At 42.6% G+C, this 17554-nt stretch overlaps 1 protein-coding gene across 2 annotated transcripts in view; it reads left to right on the top strand.

The window, feature by feature from the left end:
• The first annotated feature begins 302 nt into the window (after positions 1–302).
• FRMD7 (FERM domain containing 7) overlaps positions 303–17554 on the top strand; it is an 85843-nt gene continuing 68591 nt past the window's right edge. The window contains exon 1 of one of the 2 annotated variants that reach the window (XM_006881800.1): positions 303–510. In XM_006881800.1, the coding sequence (XP_006881862.1) occupies positions 454–510 (57 nt within the window). In that variant the 5' untranslated portion in view covers positions 303–453. The remainder of the gene's footprint in view (positions 511–17554) is intronic. The other variant, XM_006881801.1, reaches the window with a different exon arrangement.

The following is a 17554-nucleotide window of genomic DNA, read 5'->3' as shown; positions in this document are numbered from 1 at the left end:
AATTTCTAGTACAGTATGAAATGACCATGAATTCTTTGAAAAATGGTTCTGCTCAGTTCCTCTGAGCATCATCTGGGATTCTGGAAGTGTGTTCTTGTGAAGGAAAGCAAATCCCCAGGGGTCACAAATGCTTTCTCTGTCTTCATTTTCCTCTGAAGAAAGGAACTGACTTTAAGAGGGGCAGAGAGAGTCCAGTTGGATTTGACATTGGCCAAATAGGAAGCTGCCCAGATGCCCTGGCTCCCCAGCATTCGGCAGCACGAATGCCCTTGGGTGTGCATCACTGCAAGGAAGCAGAAGTGTGCCCTGCTGAGGGTGGGGTGCTCGGGTGGGGGGTGGGGTACCAGAGCACACTGCATCCAGCTGAGAGTGAAATTCCCTGAGAAAAGCCCCTTCCTGTCACAGCACCCACAGCGCTCCAAGCCTGCTCGCAGCCCAACAGCCTCTCCGAGAATGCTACATTTAAAAGTGCAGTTTTTGGATGATTCCCAGAAGATTTTTGTGGTTGATGTAAGTGGAGATCACATTGCTATTATTCCTTTATTATTCATTCAATAATGGTCATTTGTGGACAGCCCATTAGCTGGCGATGTTATGTCTTCTTAGGACCAAATGAAAGAGGACTGTGAGTCTTAGCATTGGACAAAGAAATTGGTATTTACTATCACATTGGAGCTAATGTTTTCCTGTTAACTTTTCGTCTAGAACAGGTTCACTTGTTTCAAGGAGGAAAACATAAAAAGTAAAATTTTAAGATATGCTCAGTATTTGTAAAGAGGCAAAGTGGCAATAACTTAGTGTGCCTAGCTCATAAGGGATTATTGCTCACTGAAATTATTTGTCTATGAGTCTCACCTCATATGAATAGTTAGAGACTATTGCGGCTTTGAGGGAAAGGAGAGGGGTAAGCTGTTCTTCCTTTCTGATGAAAAATCGTCAGGGTTAGGGGTTAGAATTATGCAGTTGTAAAGAGAACTTCAGGAAGTAATGACAAGTATGAAGGAGAAAATAGGATAAGAGACCATTTAGTTTGATTTGGTGCTTATAGTTCAGGGTTCTTAATATAATCCCTAGCTACAAGATGATTGCGTACAATTATGCCTCATCTCTTCAGGAAAGAACAAATGTATTAAGCACATCATTTGGGGCTCATTTTCCAGTATCTTAAGATATGTTCCTTTTGATGGCAGGATTTATGTGCGAACATTCTGAAATGTTCTCTGATTTTACTAGAGAGAAAGAAAAATGCTCTTTGCTCCCCTATTTGCATCATTAGCTACGAACAAGGAATAACTAGTCCATTTTCCTTGAAATTCATGCAAAATATCGGTTGCTTTCTTTTATACATCAACTGACAAATATTGGAGCTCAGCTACGATATTGGGAGTATGGGTAACCCATTTTTTTCAAATGAGTGTTTTATTTTTATTTGAATCAGATGCTTTTGGAGTGATGACTTCATGGCTTTGGCTGTTGTTTTGCTGTCTCTTCCTTCCACTTTTGTGTGCGAAAGGCATTCTCAGGTCCACAGAGCTGAATGTTTTGTTTTTGTAGCAAATGGCTTCCATTAGAGGTATGAGGCATTTCCTATTCTTTCTTGGAACTATACTGAAAGAGTAGAAAATGTCTTTTGAGTAATTTATCCATTTTCAGGCTGGTATTATATGCTTGCAGTGTTCCAGTACCTGAATGAGTGAGCTGGGGATTCAAAAGACATTGCTCTAGGCTACATTTTTAAAAGGTATTTCCAGCAACTCAAAGAGAAATCTTTGACAAAAAGTGACAGAAGACCTTTCTGAATGTGTAGTTCAAATTCAGGCCCCTATTAAATGAGGGACCCAGGAACAAGGCATCACAAAATTCATCTTCTGAGGAGCCAATTCTAGCAACTGGGAGCCTGCATGATTTGGCTTCAAGTTAGATTGTTTCTTTCCAGCTGCAGCACATTGTGTTCCTTGGGAAGATAATGGGAGAGATTTGATACCCAGCAATTCGGGTGTCAACGCAGCTGATCCCTTTTGCTCTGTGGAAGGCTGGGCTGTAAGTAGCAATCGCCCTGTTCCCAAGAGTGGCAACAGCGCTGGCTGGAGTCATCCAACAATAATATGATTCAATCCAACAATCCTAAACAATAGATTGACGATGGTGGTGATGATGTTGATAGCAATGGCCATGGGGGGGGGGAGAGAATTTTAAACATTTTAAAGCAATTTCACTTTCATCAGTTCATTTGATTTCGCCTCCCCTCCTCCCCGACCCCTGCATTCTACCTGGTGAATGAAATGAGAGAGATTAATTTCCCATTTTGAAAACTAAGAGAGGAGGGCTCAGAAGGTTAAATGTGAAAGATGACATAGCATATGGATGCAGAGGTGGGCCACTCATATTCAGAGAGACCTCATCTGCTTGTAGCCTCCTAGTCTTCCAGAAACATCGCTTTACGAACATTGTGTATTTTCTGTTACTCTCAAAGGGCGTATGTATAATTTGGCCTGCAGTGAGCTTTTGATGACAGTTGGTAGATCACTCTTTACTTACACATGAATAAAGAGCTATGTGGGAAAGTCGTTCTTAGAGGTCATGGATCCCACAGTATGATCGGAAAGCTTAAAAAGCAATCTAAAGAATGCCCTCTTTTGTTAGTACTGACATTCTAAACAGGATAAAGGAGTGCTTTTAACCATAATGAAGAGAATTCATTAATAATGGAGGGAAACCTAACAGAAGGCCTTTTGATACCAAATTTGCCTAAAATCCCCAAAGCTATGGATCAATTAGCTCCAGAGAGAATTGCCCCTCAAAGTAAGATTCAAGAAAATAATTGTTTGCATGGGATGATAATAATGGACTCGAGAACTGCCATGCACTTTACAGAAAGAATCTCACTCAACTGGGAACAGACTCGGAGCTGACCCTCCAGGAGGTTTTCAGAGGCTGTGAATTTCATGGAAGGAGATTGCCCATTTTTTCTCTCAAGGAGAAGCTGGTGGATTCGAACCACCTGTCTCTGACTTGGCAATGCAACTCCTTACCCACTAGATCACAAGTAGACTTGTTAAGATTTGAAAAAGACACATGATCAGACAGAGCAATGCCACCTAAGGAAGGCTAATTGAAATCCAGAACCCTTGCCTCACCCTTAATTGCATTATCTTTGTGAATTTGACAGCATCCAAGATCTGGTTCAGGACTAGAGGCTCAGAAGATTGATTTGTCAGTACTTAACAGGTACCAAGATCAAAGACTGATATTTAAACTTAGAATGCCAATGTCACCGTTTACAGTGGGACAGACTCCCATCAGTGTCATAAGTTGTCAAATGGTGTCAGATTTATTCCATCAAGAGACATGAGATATGTGACTCTGTTGCCCTCCCTCAACATACACACACAAACACAGAAAGAGAGAGAAACACACACACACACACAGAGAGAGAGAGAGAGAGAGAGAGAGAGAATACCCTTAGAAGGGAATGTCCTTTTCAACCCGAGCTATTCTCTTCCGTTTTAGACAGAGGCCTTTTTCAATCTGTAATCTCATTCGTATTTTACATATTTTTCCTGTTTGCTATCCCTTGTGCCTGCCTGGGTAGGAACATAGTGGAGGGAGGAGAACAGCTGGGTTTTGTGAATTTTCAAAATCATATTTCATTTGATGGTTTCTGGAGTTGTTAGCCCAATCCATAGGGAATTCTGTTGCTAATCCAAAAGCCTCTCACCTCTGGCAGCTCCAAGGGAGAAAAGTGAGCAATCTCCTCTTCTACAATTTACAGCCCAGAAAATGCAATAGAATCAGCTATAACTTGGTTCTGACTTAATGGCAATGAGAAAAAGGGGAAACATCAAAAGAAGGTTGAAACATGTCTATCATTTACCACATTACTAAGTGGCCATGTCAGTTATTGCAATGGGTACCCATATCGAGTGATTCACCTAGCAAAAAAAGATACAGTGAGTCAGTTCAACTGATACTTTTGGGAGCTCATCAGGTCTTATTTACTGAAAGAAGGCTGTGCCAAGTTAAGCACTATTCAAGTGAAATAGAAAGCAAAGAACTGCCCAGTGATTTACCCCCTCCCCCGCATCAGTGGCTGTATTTTTTCCTTGGGACATTTGTGCAGGAGCTGGTTTTCCAATTTATAATAATAAAGACCTTTTTATACCCTTGTCAGTAGAGATACGAACACATTTTCCTCCATTCATGATGCAAAACTCCTCCAATTCCAACAAGATCACGTAGCTGTGGTGTGTAAAAAGTATGTGGATTTGGTGTTACAAAAACGACACCATTTTAGCAGTATAATCTTGGGCCAACCACTTAACCACTACTTAACAGAGATAAAAGAAGTAATATAAACAAGATGATGTGCATTTTTGAATCCCAGACTGGAGTTTAAATCTGGCTCTCTTCCAAGTTGTGTGGCCTTGGACAAGTCACTTAGACTTTCTGAGCCTTGGTTCTGTCACTTCTAAACACCTAAATGTGAATGTATAGAAAATATCCCAAAGGATGAACCATTTACACTGCTGAATGGAAGCTAAAGAATGAAAGAGTACAAGTTAGGGTATGGGGAAAGTATAGTGGCCTACACAAAAGAAATAGTGAAGGGCCATGTATGAAAGTGAATACAGCCTTAAGAACAAAAAAGGGTCTATGGAATCTTGTTGAAATAGTCTAAATAGATTAACTTGGGTCACTTTTTCATCCTTTGGACCAAGTCGTTGTAATCAGAGAGTCAAAAAACACTGGATAACGAAACTTCCTATTAAAATTTTATGAAATACAGAAACTTGCAATAAATTCCTTTTTCCCCATACCTGATGATCCCATTTATATGAAATCTTGATGTCATCATTACTAGTTACTTTACTATTTTTTAAAATTTTATTAATTTTAATGAACATTTACAGATAATTTGGATTTCCATTCATTCACTGTTGCACTATTTTCTCTACCCCCCCCCCAGTTCGTTCCTCTTTTTTTTTCTTTTCCTCAAAAGTCTGTTTTAATTGTCCCATTGCCACAGTGCTTGTCAAAACCAGCTCTGATTTAAAAAAAAAAAAGGGTCTATGGGAATGAAGAGTTGAGTGAAAGAAGGACAATTCTAAGTGTCTGGCAATCAGGCTGAGAACAGATCATCTGGACCATGTATACTAAATATAGGGGAGTTTGGTCTGAAAGGAGTTGTGTTGGTCACTAAGAGGTCATGCCTTTCTGATGGTTTGAACTCACCAGTAGCTCAGCAGAAAAAAAAGATGAGCAGTCTCCTCCTATGTGATTTACAGTCTCAGAGACCCGAAAGCATTGAGTTTGTGGAGAAGTAATGATGACAGTTTGAGGCCTAAAGTGCGTCTGATTCAGGCCATAGTCTTTTCAATCTCCTGCTGTGCATCTGCGAGCTGGATGATGAATAAGGATGACAGAAAAAGAATTGACGCCTTTGAGGTGTGGTGCTATAGAAGAGTACTGGACATCCCATGGATGGCCAAGAGAAAAGATAGGTCTTGGAGAGGATGCAGCGAAGTGCTCTTTGGAGGCAAGGCTGATGAGGCTTTGCCTCACATATTTTGGACATGTCGCTAGGAGCTATTCCTTGGAAAAGTACATGATGCTGGGAATGGTGGAGGGTTGACAAAGGAGAGGAAGACCCTCAGCCAGGTGGATTGACATGGTGACTGCCACATGGGCTCTAGTGTGTCAGGAAGTGTGAGAATGGTGCAGGATAGAGTAGGGTTCAAATCATTTGTTCATAGGATTGCTATGAGTTGTACTCGACTTGATGGCACCTAACAACATCAGCCAACACATTTGAGGAAGGAACTCTGGTGACCTAGTGGTAAGGAGTTGCACTGCCAACCCAAAGGCACATAGTTTGAGTCCACCAGCTACTGTGAGGGTAAAAGATAGGCAATCTCCTGTGGTATGATTTACTGCCTCTGAAATTTGTTGGAGGGCCAGCTATGTGTTGGTTCTAACTCAACAGCACATAACAGCAGCAGCATACATAAAAAAAAAACAACTCGGTGGTATAGTGTCTAATGTATGGGCTGCTAACCCAGAGGTCAGCAGTTTGAATCTACCAGCCACTCTAAAGGAGTATGGGCAGTTTCCTTCTATAAAGATTTCTTGTTATTGCCAATTGTCTTTGAGTCGAGCATGACTCATAGTGACCCTATGAACGAAAAACCTGAAGCCCCTCTACAACTATCAACATTTATCAAAGATCAGAGAGTTACCGCATGCATGTTATTCAGGAAGTGGATGTCATTCCTGCTTCAAAACCTGTCATAGCATGTTACTGTTGTTATGTGTCATTGAGTCACCTGCTCAGGTTCTGGACGGTTTCAGAGCTAGTATACATAGGGTCACTATGAGTCACAGGCGACTCTATGGCACCGAACAACAACAGAGACCTGAACTTAGGGGGATAAAGAAGACACTTCTAAGAGATTTGTGCCTATTAAGACATGGGAGGTGAAGGAGACTGGAATCTACTCGACTTTCACGTTTCTGGCTTAGGTGACTCATTAGATGGTAGCTTTATTACCAGCGATAGGGAACAGGATAGAAGCAAAAAGGTGGTATGTTCCCCACCTCCAAGATAGAGATCTATGGAATGATGAGGCTTGTTTCATTTTGTGTAAGAGATTATAGAAAGGGAAGTACAAGAGGAGTTGACTAGGGCTGAGGTACTGGATCTCAAGTGAGTTATTTCCACCCTTTCTTATCCTGTGTTCTTGCTACTAAAATGTACACATGATAGCACCTGACTTGTGTGGTCATTGTAAAACGGCATGAGATAGCAGAGATAGGGTTCCTGACAAAAGTAGTAGATGTTCAAGACAGTTAACTCCTTTTTCTCACTTGATGTTTTTAGACTTAGAAAAAAAAAGTTTTGATATTCTTTGGCCCTCAAAGTTGAGTTTCTCTTGTTGTTGTTATTATTTGCTACCAAGTCAGAACTAACTCATAGCTAACCCTCTAGTGGGTTTTTTTTCTTTTTTTATATAAACTTTTAAAAAATAATTTTAATGAAGATTTACAGAGATTTTGGATTTCCATTCATTCATTGCTGCACTTCTCTCCCCACCCAGCCCTCGTCCCCACGGCTGCAAATCCCATGGGAGAAGATTGTCCGTTTTCCTCCCACAGAGAAGCTAGTGGATTCGAACTACCTGCTTTTGACTTGGCAGTGCAAATCCTTACCCATCAGACAACCAGAGACCTCGCTTTGTCTCTCAACTTTGCATTTCTCTCAACAATATTTTCTTTTTCTGCCTACATGTGTAGAAAGAGTAATTGGAGGTGTTCAACACCAGCAGTCAGAACTAGGCCAGATGTTGACTGTGAAACAGATTACCAATTACTCACGTGCAAATTCAAACTGAGACTGAAGAAGATTAAAACAATTCCACTATAACCAAAATATGACCATGAGTCTATCACACATGAATTAAAAAATCAACTTAAAACAGGTATGAGGCACTGGTCACCAATGATTGAACACCAGAAGAGCAGTGGGGTGAAATAAATTATAAGGGAGCTGAAAGTCATTACAAAGAAGAGAAAGAAAAAATAAAAATAGATGTCAGAAGCAACTATGAAAGTAGCCAAGGCAAAGTGAGAAGATGCTGACTAAAAAAACTGAATAGACACTTTCAAAGGGAAGCTTGAGAAGACAAAGCAAAATGTTATACCAAGATATGCAAAGACCTAGAGTCAGAGAATAAAAAAGGAAAAACTCACTCAGCATTTCTCAATCTGATAAAGAGAAAGCCTTGGGTTGTAATACTGAGAGATGCCATGAGCAAAGCATTGAATAATCCAGGAAGCATCAAATGAAGATGGAAGGAATACACAGAATCACTGGGGGGGGGGCGGGAAATTGGATGACCTTGAAAAATTTCAGGAAGCACCATATTAACAAGAGCCAGTGGTAACAAAGGAAAATGTTCAAGCTGCACTGAAGACACTGGCAAATATATGGCCCCAGGAATAGACAGGATATTGATTGACATATTTTAGCTAACAGATAAAACCCTATATGTGCTCACCAGTCTATGCCAGGAAATTTGGAGGATAGTGGACAGGCCAGCTGAATGGAAGAGATCCCTATTTGTTCATATTCCAATACAGTGTGGAAATTATTGAACATCATAAGTAAGATCACGTGCAAACAAAATATTGCTGAAAATCATCCTAAAATGGCTGGAACAGTACATTTTCAAGAAACTGCCAGAAGTTCAAGCTGAGTTTCTAAGAGGCTGTGGCACCAGGAATATCATTGGTGATGTCAGATGTATCCTGGCTGAAAGCAGAGAATACTAGAAGAATGTCTATTTGCAAACTATGGCTAACACTGGGAAGAATGGGAATCCCAGAGCCCTTAATTGTACTCATATGCAATCTGTACCTAGATCAAGATGCTGATGTTTGAATGGAGCAAGACAAATACTGTATGGTTTAAAATCAGAAAGGTTGTGTGTCAGGGATGTATCCTTTCTCATTACTTGTTCAGTCTGTATGCTGAGAAAATAGTTGATGAATCTGTGCTCTGTGAAGAGGAATATGGCATAAGGATCTGAGGAAGATTCATCAACAACCTGTGTTGTTGATGACCTGTGCAGATGACACAACCTCACTTACAGAAAGTGAGGGAGATGTGAAACACTTGCTGAAGAATATCAAAGACTAGAGCCTTCAATATAGATTACATCTCAAAAGCAACATAATACTGTCAATTATTTCATCTTGCTTGGATCCACAATCAACACCCCTGGTACTAGCAGTCAGGAAATCAAGAGATATATTGCTATGAGCATGTCTGCTGTCAGGGACCTCTCCAAAATACTGAAGAATTATGTCAGTTTGAAGACAAAGATACAACTGATTCAGGCCATTCATTCAATTACTTGCTATGCTTCTGAGAGCTGGACAATGAATATGGATGATAGAAGAATTGCTGCCTTTGAGTTGTGATGTTAGAGAAGAGTGCTGAATGGACTGTCAAAAGAACAAACAGGCATGTCTTGGAAAAGGTACAACCAGAGTACTCCTTGGAGGCAATGATGGTAAAGCTTTGTATCTCCTACTTTGGCCTTGTTGCTATTAGAGGCTATTCCTTGGAAAAAAGGAACAACATACTTGCAAAAGTGGAAGGTCAACAAAAGAGAGAAAGATCTCAATGAGATGAATTGACACAGTGACTGGAGCAATGGGAGGTTGGCACAGGGTAGGACACAGTTCAGATCTGTTGTTTACAGGGTTGTTATGGGCCGTACTCTACTTCATGGCACCTAACAACAACAACAGCTGTTATTGACTTACTTCCAACTCATAGGGGCCCTCCATCTGATTTCTTAGTCTGTAAATCTTTATGGGAAGAGATTGCCTATCTTCCTTCCAAGAAATAGCTGGTTGATATGAACCCCTGAGTCTTTAATGCTTCACTGGGTTAAACTATGTTTATTTCCCACTATGCCATTTAGGTAAACTGAGAATTATTAGGGGGCTCTAGTGCCATAGCCTAAAGGAAGTTAGTTACACCATTAACCCGAGTGCCACATCTCTCTGGTGGTTTGAATCCACCAGCCGTTCTGAGGGAGAAGGTTGGGCAATCCATCCCAAGTAATCAATGGTCTTGGAAAACCAATGGAAGGTCAACTTTGTGTTGGTGCTGAGACAATGGCAAGGGGTTTGATCTTAGTTAATTCTTAATTTGAGATAGTTTCTGGGAAACGAAAATATGGCATATAGCATATATAGTTGTTGTTAGGTGCTATCAAGTCATAGTGATCCTAAGAACAGTAGAATGGAGACTTGCCCTATCCTTGCCATTATACAGCCTCCTAAATGATGTCAGTCTGTCTTTAAGGAAGCAGATGGAAACAGCCAAGCCCTTTCTATGGGTCCTGTTCATATTAATGTTAACATAATTAGTAATAATAATAGTGACCCCAATAACACTGAGTACTGCAGTGAAAGCATATGTATAGTCCTCACACAAGTATAACCTTGGAGTTGTAGGGAGCTTAGTGGTAAGGAGCTGTACTGCCAGCCCAAAGGCAGGCAGTTCAAACCCACCAGCTACTCCAAGGGAGAAAAATGGGCAATCTCTTCTTATGCAATTTACAGGCACTGAAGACATGCTGGAGGGTCTACTATGTGTTGGTTTTGTTTCAACGGCCCCTAACAACAACATCCAGGGCTGTTGCACAACCTCTCTGGGCTTCAGTGCTCCCCTCTGTGAAACGAGGATAGAATTAGCTCCTCTTCCACAAGATTGTTGGTTCCAGGATTGAGTCCCCTCACAGGTGTCTTGGAAGGAAGATCTGCTAAGCTGTTACAAAGGTTAGAATGATACACTAACAGATGTAAAATGGAACAGTGCCAAACATACACCACCAATAGTCACTGATGATTCAGTTCTGATTCATGCTAACCTCATGAGAGCACCATCCAGTTTACAATGAGTGATTTCTCCGAATTAGATCAGGAGGCCTTCTTCCCCAAGTACCTTTGGTTAAGTAAGTGACTGTATTGACCTAGGGATTCTAGACACACCCTAAGTGTGATGGGAGTGTTTGCTGCACTGATGTTATATGGGAATTTGGCTCCAGTTTAAGATGGTGAACACAGATCCTAATCCATATGTGCAAGCTGAAATTTTCCAAGCCAGTGAGGCCTAAAATATGCTTTTTCTATTTATCTTAGAAGCGAGTATGCTAAGGTTTATACAAGTTGTTACATTGTTGTTGTTAGATGCCATTGAGTCCAGTATGACTCATCGTGACCCTATGAACAAATCTTGACCTATCCAGTACCAGCCTCACGATCTCTACCACACTGGAGCCCATTGCTGCAGCCTTTGTGTCAATCCATCTCCTTGGGGGTCTTTCTCTCCTTTGCTGACCCTCCACCTTTGCAAGCATAATATCCCTTTCCAAGGAATAGCTTCGCCTAGCTGCATGTCCAAAATATGAGAGATGAAGCTTCGCCATCTGTGCCTCTGTGGGATTTAAGGTAATGAATGAACTGCATTTCAGGCTCCGGTCTGGTTAGTTTCCAAATCCTAGCTGGTCATTGGTCAGACAGTTAAATATATGACTCATGGGTGAATCTTGTACATGCAAGGGACGCTTCTTGCTTTTCCTCTTGTCCTAGGCAGACAGCCTCACAACTGGTACTCAAAGTTTATTGACAGACTGATCAGTTCTCACACTGTACATACACACACACACACACACACACACACACACACACACACGTCAGTACAGAAAATTCCAAGTTAAGGAGCTTCCAAACCGGGCCAGAAAATTCATCCTACATCATAGATTACAGTGTAACGACATTGGCTATATCTTGGCCAGGGATTTATTTCATTGCAGGGGACAACGGTGCCTGATGGATGAATGCCTTCGTTAAAACAACTGGTTTGTTCTGCCCCTCATATCCTTAGGTTTGTTGATTTGCAGGAGGGGAAATTGAACTGGAAAAGAAAGAAAGTACTTATGCTCCATCTGGCCTGGGGCCAGCCTGAACAGCAGCAGGCCAAGTGAGCTTTGGGTGCTGTTGGCCCCATCCCTCCACGGCCCTCCATCTGCTGCCACTGGGCTGCCAGGCTGCCTTTCTGATGCTCTCGCTGAGCTGAGGGCTTTGATGTCTAGCCTCCCTACCTCTGTCCTACCTTAGTCTTCCAAAGCCCCGCAGCTACAGAGAGGAGAGAAAGGAAACCAGAACCTGGGAAGATTGGAGGCTTTGAGGGTGGGGGTTGGAGAGCTGGCTCAGGAACTGGGTGGGTGGCGTTCGGGTGTTTGTTCTAGTTTGCACTCGTGACAATGTCTGAGAAGAGCTTCAGTTTGTTGGGGCCTTGCCACCCTTTCATTGTAGAAGATCTCCGCCTGCTGCCTGGAACTTCTCTCAGAACTGCTCTCCCAGTGAAACTTGATGGGACTTTCCTTCTTCCTTTTTAAAATACCAGATAGCCACTGTATTTGCGTCATTGCCTGGCCTGTCTTAAATGCGAAGGATATCTTTTTTTTTTTTTAAGCTGTGATGTTAGAGAAGAGTATGGAATATCCCACAGACTTCCAAAAGAACAAAGAGATACGTCTTAGAGAAAGTGCAGCCAGAATGCTCCTTGGATGACAAAGCTTTGTCTCACATACTTTGGGCATGTGGCTAGGAGAGGCTTTTCCTTGGAGAGGAAATGCTTGGCAATGTGAAGGGTGGATGAGAGGACTATCCTCAACTGGATGGATTGACAGTGATTGCAGCAATGGGCTCAAGCACGTCATCAGTGATGAGGGCAGCGCAGGATAGGACAGGCTTTTGATCTGTTGTTCATGAGGTCACTATGGGTCACACTCAACTCAATGGCACCTAACAACAACACAAGGATTTCGTGGGGAGTTTTAAGACAATGAAGTTGTCAGCTGGAAACGAGAGAAGGAACAATTCTTCAGACTGAGTGGAATGCAAGGCTTTGGGGGATCAAAAGGGTATAAACCCTGAGGGCAGAACTTCTTGTGAGGCTTTAGGACAGGCCCAGCCGGTTCCTGTAAGACCTGCCGTCCAGCACCAGAGAGCAGTGCTGGCCTTTGCAAGACTTAGTGACACAAAGCAGCTTGGTGATAAGAGTGTCAGAACGGGAAGACCATTTGGTTAGACCTGTTTTACCACTGGGCCAGCCACCCATTTTTAGTCATTTGCACCTGGGCAGGTGCTAGCACAGGGTATTTTGAGGCAGTGAGGTGCTGGGGCAGGACACCTGGGGCAGAAGACTGTGTAGCTCCGGAAGAACAGAAAGTGGCAGGCGTTTGGGGGTGTGTGTGCATTTCTCTGGGGGCTGTGGAACTTGCTGATGTATCGCTTGTCAAGTTCTAAACACAGCTGCTGTACAAAAGCTACAATTATTACCCCACAGAGTCTTATTCCAGCCCCTTTTTTTCTTGGTTTCTTATTTTCTTCTCTACTTCCTTCCTCGTTTTTCGGGGGTCCAAGGTGTGGGGCCAGAAGGGGAGGTCTGTCCGGGTGAACTGACCTCAGGTCCTGGAAGCACTTAGACAGGGAAACTCATGCTAATCGCAGGGCTTAACTATTTTAGACAAGTGGTCATTGTCCTCCGAGAGCCTTTCTACGATAATGAAATTCACCTTTCAACAGATTTCAGCCCAGAACTTCAAACTCAGAATGCTGGAAACGATTGCAAGAGATCTGTCACAAAATTGCTGTCAATTGCCTTTTATACAGTGAACTACCATTTCCTGACCTGTGATCCAGGAATTTCCATTGACGCTATTTCATACACGTGTAAAATCGGGATTTTACTAACCTTCATTCATCTCTCCTATAACAACGTTTTCTGAGCACCAACTGTTTCCTTGCAATGCACTGGGCATCGAGGATGCAAAGATAAATAAGAATAGTTCTCAGCCTCAAGGAGCTAAAATTTTAGTGGAATAATTTGAAGCATATGTGAGTACGTACACCAGAGTGATGTCATCTGTCTATCAGTTTTGTTATACTCTGGTGCTTTTGTGCTATGATGCTTGAAGCTAAGGAAGCTTTGCCACCCTTGTTTAGTATACCAGCAGGTTCACCTGTGGTGGGCAGGTTTCAGTGGAGCTTCCAGACAAAGAGACACTCGGAAGAAAGGCCTGGCAACCTACATCACAAAGTGAGTCCATGAAAATTCTCCACAGATCACAAGAGAATCTTGCCCAAGAGAGTGCTGGAAGATGAGTCACTAAGTAGGAAGCCACTACACAATAGGCACACCATGAACTGGAGCCTAGTCGTGACCGTGATAATGGTTCAGGATCAAGTCACATTTCCTTCTGTTACGTGTAAGGCCCTCATGAGTCAGAGCTGACTCAATAGCTCCCAATAAACCGCAACAGCAGCCAAGCCCTGGAATGCTTGATAAATGAGCTTACAAGCACCTGGCTTCCTCTTGCTTTTCTGGTTCTTGCGTCCTCCCCAACCCCCTGATTTTTTTTAAAATGAGAATATGTTATTTTGGAATAAGGCCAAAAATAACAACAAAAGAGACTTCTTTGAAAAAGAAAGAAAAGTTGTGGTATAAGGTCCATTTCCCATATTTGTTGTTGTTGTTATGTGCCATCAAATCGCCTGTGACCCATAGCAACCCTATATATGGCAGCTCTGAAGCCTGCCCTAACTTGAGCCAGTCTCAATGACTCTGACACGCCTACCCCCATTGACACAGTTACTGTATTAATCCCTCTCAGCTGGGGTCTTCCTCCTTTGCGCTGTCCCTCCACCTTTCCAAGCACGGTATTCTTCTCCAAGGACTGGTCCCTCCTGGCCACGTGCCCAAAGTATGTGAGACAGAGCTTCAAAAGCCTAGCCTCCAAGGAGAGACTTGGTTTCACTCTCTCCAAGACAGACTCTATTTGTTTTCTTGGCAGGCCATGCAATCAAAATAAGAAACTCCTTTCCAAATGACACGGAGCTCTCATGACTTAATGGTAAGAAGTTGAGCTGCCAACTCAAAGGCACGCAGTTCGAATTCACCAGCTGCCCTGCAGGAGAAGGATGGGCAATGTCCTCCCGTGGGGGTTACTTCCTCTGAAAAATCCACTGGGGGTCAGCTGTGAGTCAGTTCTGACTTGACAGTACATAACAATTTCAACGCGGCAAGGTCAAACTTTTCAGGCTGTTCACAGTCACAGCATGAAGCAAGAAGGTTCCATGCAGCCCATTGCCCATTAGCTCTCATAGCCAACCCTCCAGCAGGTGTTCAGAGGCTATAAATTGCACAAGAGGAGCTTGCTCATGTTTCTCCCACAGAACAGTTGGTGGATTTGGACCATGTGACTTTGGGTTGGCAGCACAGCTCCTTATCTACTAGGCCACCAGAGCTCCTAAATAATAGTAGTAGTAATAATAATAATAAATCATCAACAGCCAAACCTACTGCCACTAAGTTGATTCCAATTCATTCTACTCTTCCATCAGATTTCTGAGACTATAAATCTTTACGAGAGTAGACTGCTCGTCTTTTTCCCTTGCAGATGCTGACAGATTCAACCTGATGAACTTTTCATTAGAAGCCCAAAATAGTATGCACTATGTCATCTGAGCTCCTTGATAGTAATGATTGCGGTTGTTGTGTGGTGTTGAGTCAAAACCAACTCATAGCGGATCTTCCAGCAGGTTTTTAGAGGCAGTAAATCACATGGGAGGAGACTGACCATCCTTCTCCTGCTGAACAATTGAACAGTACCTTTGGAATTGCAACTCAGCTTCTTACCACTAGGCCATCAGAGCTCCCTTGATAGTAATGACAGGGTATGGAAATTCTCAAACAACATCATTAATATCACATGCAAGCAAGAATCTGCTGAAAATTATCCAAACGCTACTGGAACAACACATTAACAGAGAACTGCCAGAAGTGTAGGCTGGGTTTAAAAGAGGCTGTGGTGCTAGAAATATTATACGTAATGTTAGCTGGACCTTGGCTGAAAGCAGAGAGTAGCAGAGGAATGTCTACTGCATTTCATTGACTATGCAAAGGTGTTTGACTGTGTGGATCACAATAACTTGTAGCTAACTCTGAGAATAATGGGAATCCCAGAACACTTGATTGTGCTTATGTGAAACCTATATTTGGACCAGGTGGCAGTTGTTAGAACAGAGCAAGGGAGTAGTGCATGGTTCAAAATTGGGAACGGTGTATGCCAGGGAAGTGTCCTATCTCCAAAGCTTTTCAATCTATATGTAGAACAGATTATCTTGGAGACTGGGCTCTCTGAGGAGAAATGTGGCATCAGGATTGGAGGAAGACTCATCAACAATCTGCGTTATGCAGATGACACAACTTCGCTTGCTGAAACTGAGGAGGACCTGAAGCGCTTCCTGTAGAAGGTCAAGGACTGCAGCCTTCAATCCGGATTGAAGCTCAACATAAAAAAACCTCAAAGATTCTCACCAGTGGGCCTATCGGCAGCTTCATGATAGACAGTGAAGAGAATGAGATTGTAAACAGCTTTATTTTGCTTGGCTCCACAATCAACACTCTTGGCACCAGCAGTCAGGAAATTAAAAGATTAATTGCATTGGGAAAGTCTGTTACAAATCCTGCTAATATCTTCCTCCCAGATTGCCCACAATTCTACATTTTGTGAGTTAAAAGGGTTGGGTTGGTTTTTTTTTTTTAATCATTCCTTTTTTATACATGAGTGTTTTAGATAGGTGGTATTCAAAAGAAATATTACTTCAAAATTTTCTGGGCATGGCTAGGCCTATACCTGATAGAGAACCTCAGACAATACTCTTAAGTTATGTTGTATGCCATCATGGTAGATCCACCACATTAAACAGGCCTTGGGGAGGGGAGACGGCAAAAGTCTCCAAACCCAGCGCCAGTCTCAGGTTCAACCAGACAGAAACTATGTACCTCCTATGCTTCATGTTGCACATCCTAGTTCTCAACTTCAAGACCTGCGCGTGTAAGTTCACCCTTGGGACTTGGGTGCAACGTGCTGAGATAGGCCAGGAGGTAAGGAGCATGCTCACAGAATATATAAAGCTCTGTCAAGATGAGAACAGAGCTAAGCGAGTGGAGCCTGGATGGCTGCCATTTTAGGTGTAAGCTAGTACCAGAGAGCAGGAGCTCAAGTGAAGACAAGTTGGACAAGGGTCAGGAACTCTGCAGATGCCTGGGTGGAGAAAGCACAAAAAGCAGGCCCTAACTGACTACTGCAAGGGTGGAGCTTGGCCCCAAGACAAGGTATTCCTGAGAGAGGTGGAGTGATGTGCTTCCTGCCTCAGGGCAAAACTATTGTGTAGCCCACAGGTAGGGGGGTACACAAGCACACCTGCTTCACAGGAGCTGTGAACTGAGGAAGGGAAACATGACAGTGAGTGGCAGCTTGAGTGATAGGTCTCATGGCCTCTCTTCTCACGAATCAGTTGAAAGTCCTTAGAGAGAGGGTCATAGATGTTTTAACATTTTCACACGCGGCTTCAAAATATGAACAAATATTTAAGTTCATGTGAAATTTATTCTAGAAAAATTGGGGAAATCTAGTAAATGCAGAGAAAGTATACTACCAGAACAGACGTTAACCATTGGATGTATACAGGACATATGAAAATACCACCTTCTTATGAGGCCCTAACCCCCAACGTAGGCCTCCTCATTCCATTCACTTGGAATAACTTTTGCAGTACACGGAAAATGATTTCCTGCTCGGGCCACACAGATTGTGGGCAGTAATGCTAATGTGTTGGGTTTCAGGGCCTTTTATTAAGGAGACATTTTTAGAAGGTAGTATTTCTTATGGCTCTTTTATGAACTTTCAGTAAAATTCACAACCTAGAAGAACAGAGTGGCTTCTGACCCGCTTGCAGCCCCACTAGGCAGTCTAGCGAGCAATCTTTAGAAATGGAATCCTGCTGATTCTAAGGAGGAGGCAGAAGGAACTGAGAACTTGGGAGGAAAGGGAAGCAAGAGGAGGTGAGACACTGGAGGAATAAGCAGGAGGAGAGAAAATGGAAGCAAGAAGCTATCCAAAAGGCAGGG

This window comes from Elephantulus edwardii, unplaced genomic scaffold (assembly GCF_000299155.1).
Source record: "Elephantulus edwardii isolate Elephantulus edwardi_28Jun2011 unplaced genomic scaffold, EleEdw1.0 scaffold00016, whole genome shotgun sequence".
In the NCBI taxonomy this organism is placed as follows: domain Eukaryota; kingdom Metazoa; phylum Chordata; class Mammalia; order Macroscelidea; family Macroscelididae; genus Elephantulus; species Elephantulus edwardii.
This window is presented reverse-complemented; position numbering and strand designations above follow the sequence as displayed.